Source organism: Pygoscelis adeliae, unplaced genomic scaffold (assembly GCF_000699105.1).
Source record: "Pygoscelis adeliae isolate BGI_AS28 unplaced genomic scaffold, ASM69910v1 Scaffold130, whole genome shotgun sequence".
NCBI lineage: Eukaryota > Metazoa > Chordata > Aves > Sphenisciformes > Spheniscidae > Pygoscelis > Pygoscelis adeliae.
In genome coordinates this window covers 5,082,379-5,087,372 of record NW_008824031.1, presented here as the reverse complement: position 1 = coordinate 5,087,372, position 4,994 = coordinate 5,082,379, and the positions used below count along the sequence as shown (strand labels likewise).

Below are 4,994 nucleotides of genomic sequence, written 5' to 3'. Positions count from 1 at the left end.
CTTTCCCTTTGATAAAAGCTTAGGAAAGCCTTGTTTTAGAATGAAGTACAACAGGATGTTATCAAAACCTCAGACTTCGTCTAAGGTTTTATGGCTGCATGATGACAAGATGACGTTAGCGCCCTTGTGCTGATTTATTTTATCAGAACTAACACAGCACATCTCTAAAGGAGACTTGTGCAGTACAGGCTGGAAAAGTGAGTCCTAGTGGCTTTGTGTTGTTTTTACTGCATGAATAGGGAGGAGGTCATCTCTTCAAAGGTTTGCTTCATATTAAAGATTTAATAGCAAGAAATGAGCAAAAGGGATTTCTTTACAAATGCATGTTTTCAGATTATAGTGTCACATAGTTATATATCCCAAATCAAGCCCTTGCTTAGGTTTTTTTGTGGCACGCAGTAAGTAATTGGGACTTCTCATTAGTGGATGAATGGTTTAGGCCTGTTGTAACACCTGACTTAATTGGGTAGTGATGGGACAGGGGATGAAAAATATCTCTGAGGATTCATGTGGCACACAAGAGGAGCCATGAGTGGGACCTTGCTTCATGCGCTGCAGATAGAGCGGTTTCCGGAGCTTCAGCTAACGAAGGACTCATCTGTCGTATTTGGGGCTTTCACATCTTTTTGGAGTCCAGTTACAATGGAGGAGTCAAACAAGTGAAGGATTAAAAGTTTCTGTAGATGTTGGGTAACTTTGCTGAATGCTTGTTATTTTAAGTGCCTACCCGTTCCGCCAGAAATAAGATAAGAGCCTGTTTTTCCCCCTATAGCTTGTTTATACTGGAAAGGATGATAGCATGGCTGTCTGTCTCTCAAATGGAAAACAGATCTTGAGCGCAGCTTGCTTCATTTAGAGAGGAGCTTGGCCAAATCTTCCTTCAGATGTATGCAAAGCTGGTGGGAATTCACCACTCACAGCTGAAGGAAGGAATTGATCTCTAACTTTTTAATATAGCTATTGTATTTGAAGAGTTAACCCTTTTTATTAATTTCTGCAGTTTCCATATTAACCAGTGATGATCCTTCTAGGTTGTCCTCTTTTTTTCAAGATTTGAGGTGACGTGGCTTTAGACAGAAGGAGAGCGTGCCTACTTTTACTCAGTTTAACTCCATTGACAGAACCGAAGTTACGCTTAACAGGGCTGAGCATGTATTAAAGAATATTTAATGCAGATGTCTGTTGCATGTACAGAATCGTAGTCGTTGCAGCGGAGATTCAGTCAGCTAGGCAAAGAGCAAAGCACTTTGCTGGGAGCTCCCACCCAGACCCAAACATCTCCTGTAATACAGCTGCAAAAAAGACCTTGTCCTGCGTCTCTGCACTGGTCTTCCTGGCTGCACGAGTGCACCAGCCTGATCCTGATCCCCAGCTTACCCACGTGAGGGCTGGGCATTGGCACAGCTAGGTGTTATTTTTATCTTTCCTTACATGAAGGAAAACATGAGCAAAACTCGTATTGCATCACTGAGCAACAAGGATTGCAATCCGTACAAAACCCTATGTTGGCATCCTCGTGACACTCTTAACCTTCGTTTTCTGCAGCTTTTTATTTGGACATCTGCCGATCTTGTGGAGAATGCTGAGGAAACAGGAGTTTATGCATGATCTCTTCCTGCAGTGGTAAGTTGCGACACATCAGTAACATCAAATGGGGTAGCCCTGTAGCACAAATTTGGAAATGAAGGCACAGAGGCCCTGAATTACATATATAGCATAATTCAGAAGGTCGGTAGAGGAGCTAGAGAGAGAGCACTGATCTTTCTCTTCATTACTTTATTCGCTGAAGACTGCAGTAGTTCCCAGTACATGCTGCTTTGGTCCTTTGAGATTATTAGGTCTGAATGTTGGTGGTTTGTACCATAATTCTCTTTTTTTTCCTTCTCTTCTTGTAGGGCAGAGAAATATGGACCTATTGTACGGCTTAATGCCTTTCACAGAGTCTCAGTAATGATTCTGAGTCCCGAAGGAGTGAAGGTACTGCAAAATAAAGCCGAATCGACAGTGGCGATCAGCCCGTGCCTCCAGAAAGAGAGAGGTGGTCCCTGGTGTTTAGGATAGCGCGGTGCAGCCAGCCTGTGCCTGCGGAGAGGGTGACTCTGGCCGGGTTAGGAGTATGAGGTGCTCTGCTCTCCAGGCTGTCCTGATTTATTTTCTTCCTTGATCAGTTGATTTACTTTGTTACCTTTATTTAAACAGCAGATAGAGCAAGCATCCACCATTTCTGAAAAGCAGACTCTTTGCAAGAGCTTAATATCTCAAATGAGCGAGGCATAAGGGACTGAATTTCTTCCTCTAAATCTTTGCAATAACCACAGAGTGAGATTTCGGGTCATTGGGCAAAAAGTGCTAGAGGCATGCAAAACAAGCTAGCAGCACGGGAACTGGGGAATCAGGGCATACCAAATAATTCATCCAGTCTTCAGGTTATTGCTACAGGAGGAGAAGAGTGAACATGTGAGTGGATTTTTATGTTTTGTCTGGGAAACGGATTGCACTCGGTATTCACTGATCTGAGATTTGATTTTAGGAGTTCTTGATGTCACCACAGTACCCAAAGGATCGGCTGGTGTATGGTCGTATCTTCAACATATTTGGTGAGAGGTAGGCGAAACCCATCTGAAGCCATTGTGATCTGAAAATAAGTGAAAGATAAATAACGTCACCGGCATGACACTTACTTTGCCTCAGACCATTTACCTTAGTGTTGAGATTAATGACTAATTCCAGACATATGTAAGCAACATGTACCTACTAAATTATGTGTCAAGTCAAATGTTTTCCCAGTCAGGGAGGAGGTTATGTTGGATTTTTTTTTACCTTGATCATATTTTTTTTTCCCCCTGTGGATGTTCAGTTAGTCTCAGAATAGTTTGCTGAAGACCATCATCAAACTTGTCACTTTAGATTTTAGAGCACTGAGTTATTCCTTAATGCATGGGAGTTTCCAGCTCCTAAGCTCAATAACAAAAAAGGGGATTTTTCTCTGTTAGCCTGAAGCTTTTAAAAATATAATAACCCAGTTATTATATTAATTACTTGGATAACAGCTGTAATGAACCAGCATCTTATTGGACTCAGCAGTCCACACCTACCAGGCAAAACATATCTGCGGTTCAGTTGTGGTCCGCAGTGATGTAACAAATGTGTACTCAAAGCACCATGGTACTCCCTGCACATAGGAAAAATAGAAGAAAGTAGATGTGGAAGAGTTATCTTTGTGACTACACAGGGTTTGGCTGGCTCCCTTGCTGAAAACTGTTCTTTTCTGTGTTTTCCTAAATGCTAGGTTTCTAGGGAATGGCTTGGTAACTGTTTGCAACCATGAGCATTGGCACAAGCAGCGGAAGATAATGGATCCAGCTTTCAGCCGAACGTAAGGCAAATATCTCTGGGATGATCTAGCTGTTATTTCTACTATATTTTCATGATTCTCCCCGTCATTGATCCATTATTTGATATTTAGAAAGAGAAAAAAACCATTTAGTGCCAAAATCACGTTTCATTTAGAGTCCAACGCACCATTTCCAAGACAAGCATAATTTGACCAGACTTCCCATGCGGGAGTGACACCCGTATGAGCTCAGTGACAGCAGAAGGGTCCCAGGGTTGCGTATCCAGGAGTGTGGTGATGGCTGCCTTATCCTGTTGGAAAACAGACCTTGGGGGTTTGAAGTCGGCAAGCCTCATCATTCACCTGCCTGAGTGATTTCCTATGGGAGATTTGGCATGGTTGATAAGTAGGGGGTTGGTCTGGTTTGCCTTGATGCATTGCGTTTAGGGTCTGAAGGTAAAGTCCATTTGCCTCAGCATGCAAAGGCAAGGCCCTTTGCCATGACAGCCGGCGTTTACATGGCAGGATGGAGTGGGGCTGCTATAAGAATTTAGCTCATTTTATCTGTTTGCTTTTTAAAGTATTAAGGAGAATTTATTGTAAATTAAAAAACAAAAATCCATTATGATTTTCAATGGGAAATAATGAAGATAATTTTGCCTGAGCAAAGATGTCCTCTCCAGAGCCCCCATCACTCATTTTTATTAATTGTTCAGCTACCTGATTGGTCTGATGGAAACTTTTAATGAAAAAGCAGAGGAGCTGATGGAGAAGCTAGAGGAAAAGGCAGATGGAAAAAAGGAGTTCAGCATGCTGACGATGATGAACCGGGTGACTATGGATATCATTGCAAAGGTATCAGCTGTCCGCTTTCTTGTTTCCTCTGTGACTGGCAGGAAGGAATGGAAATAACGGGTACCGGCAGCAGGACGGGATCAGGAGCCGGAGCCAGGGAACAAGACCATTTCCCAGCAGTGCCAGAAGAGCTGGAGGACTAATTGTGCCACTTCCATTTGGGCTGAGCCATAGCAAGGGGCAGTTAAGGAAGGGTCTGCACAGCCTAGGTGTGGCCTGCAGGACGGGGACCCTTTGCAAAAGTCCTTACAGCCTCATACCTCCCACCCCTCCGTGCCAAAAGGGGCACACCAGTGCTTGTTCACGTGTGGATGTTGTATTATTACCTTTATATGTCAGCATGAAGCCTGCCTTACGCTGGCTTTTCCCTTCTCTGTGCAAAACAGTTTGGGATGAGTGGAGAGTAATAGTAAATTGTTAATCCTCCCAAATAAGGAGGAAGCATAATGTAGATACGACCCTTCCCTTGCAGCCTCCTGCAAGGCAGGATCTAGCCTGAGGTATTTTTAGGGGAAAAGGCGGCGGTGTGAGGCTGTCCTGCGCTTTCACCCCAGCCCCAGGGAGCCAGGAGGATGCAGCGAGTTGCTGCCTTTTTCTCTCCTGCTCCTCAGGTAGCCTTTGGCTTGGAATTAAATGCGCTGAGCGATGACCAGACGCCTTTCCCGCATGCTGTGACCGTGGTTTTGGAGGGAATGACCAAGATGCGCGTCCCCTTCATGCAGGTCTGTATGCACCTCACTTCAGTCCTCTCGCCTCGTGTCCAGCTGGAGCCTCTGCTCCTGCAGGGGCCAGAGCTGTGCGAGGT

At 44.3% G+C, this 4,994-nt stretch overlaps 1 protein-coding gene across 1 annotated transcript in view; it reads left to right on the top strand.

Annotated features, from left to right (window-relative positions):
• LOC103920698 (cholesterol 24-hydroxylase) overlaps positions 1 to 4,994 on the top strand; it is a 14,642-nt gene that overhangs the window by 760 nt on the left and 8,888 nt on the right. Inside the window, exons 3-8 of the mRNA XM_009328534.1 lie at positions 1,546 to 1,623; positions 1,896 to 1,977; positions 2,531 to 2,604; positions 3,290 to 3,376; positions 4,051 to 4,189; positions 4,801 to 4,911. Coding sequence (XP_009326809.1) covers positions 1,546 to 1,623; positions 1,896 to 1,977; positions 2,531 to 2,604; positions 3,290 to 3,376; positions 4,051 to 4,189; positions 4,801 to 4,911 — 571 coding nt within the window. The remainder of the gene's footprint in view (positions 1 to 1,545; positions 1,624 to 1,895; positions 1,978 to 2,530; positions 2,605 to 3,289; positions 3,377 to 4,050; positions 4,190 to 4,800; positions 4,912 to 4,994) is intronic.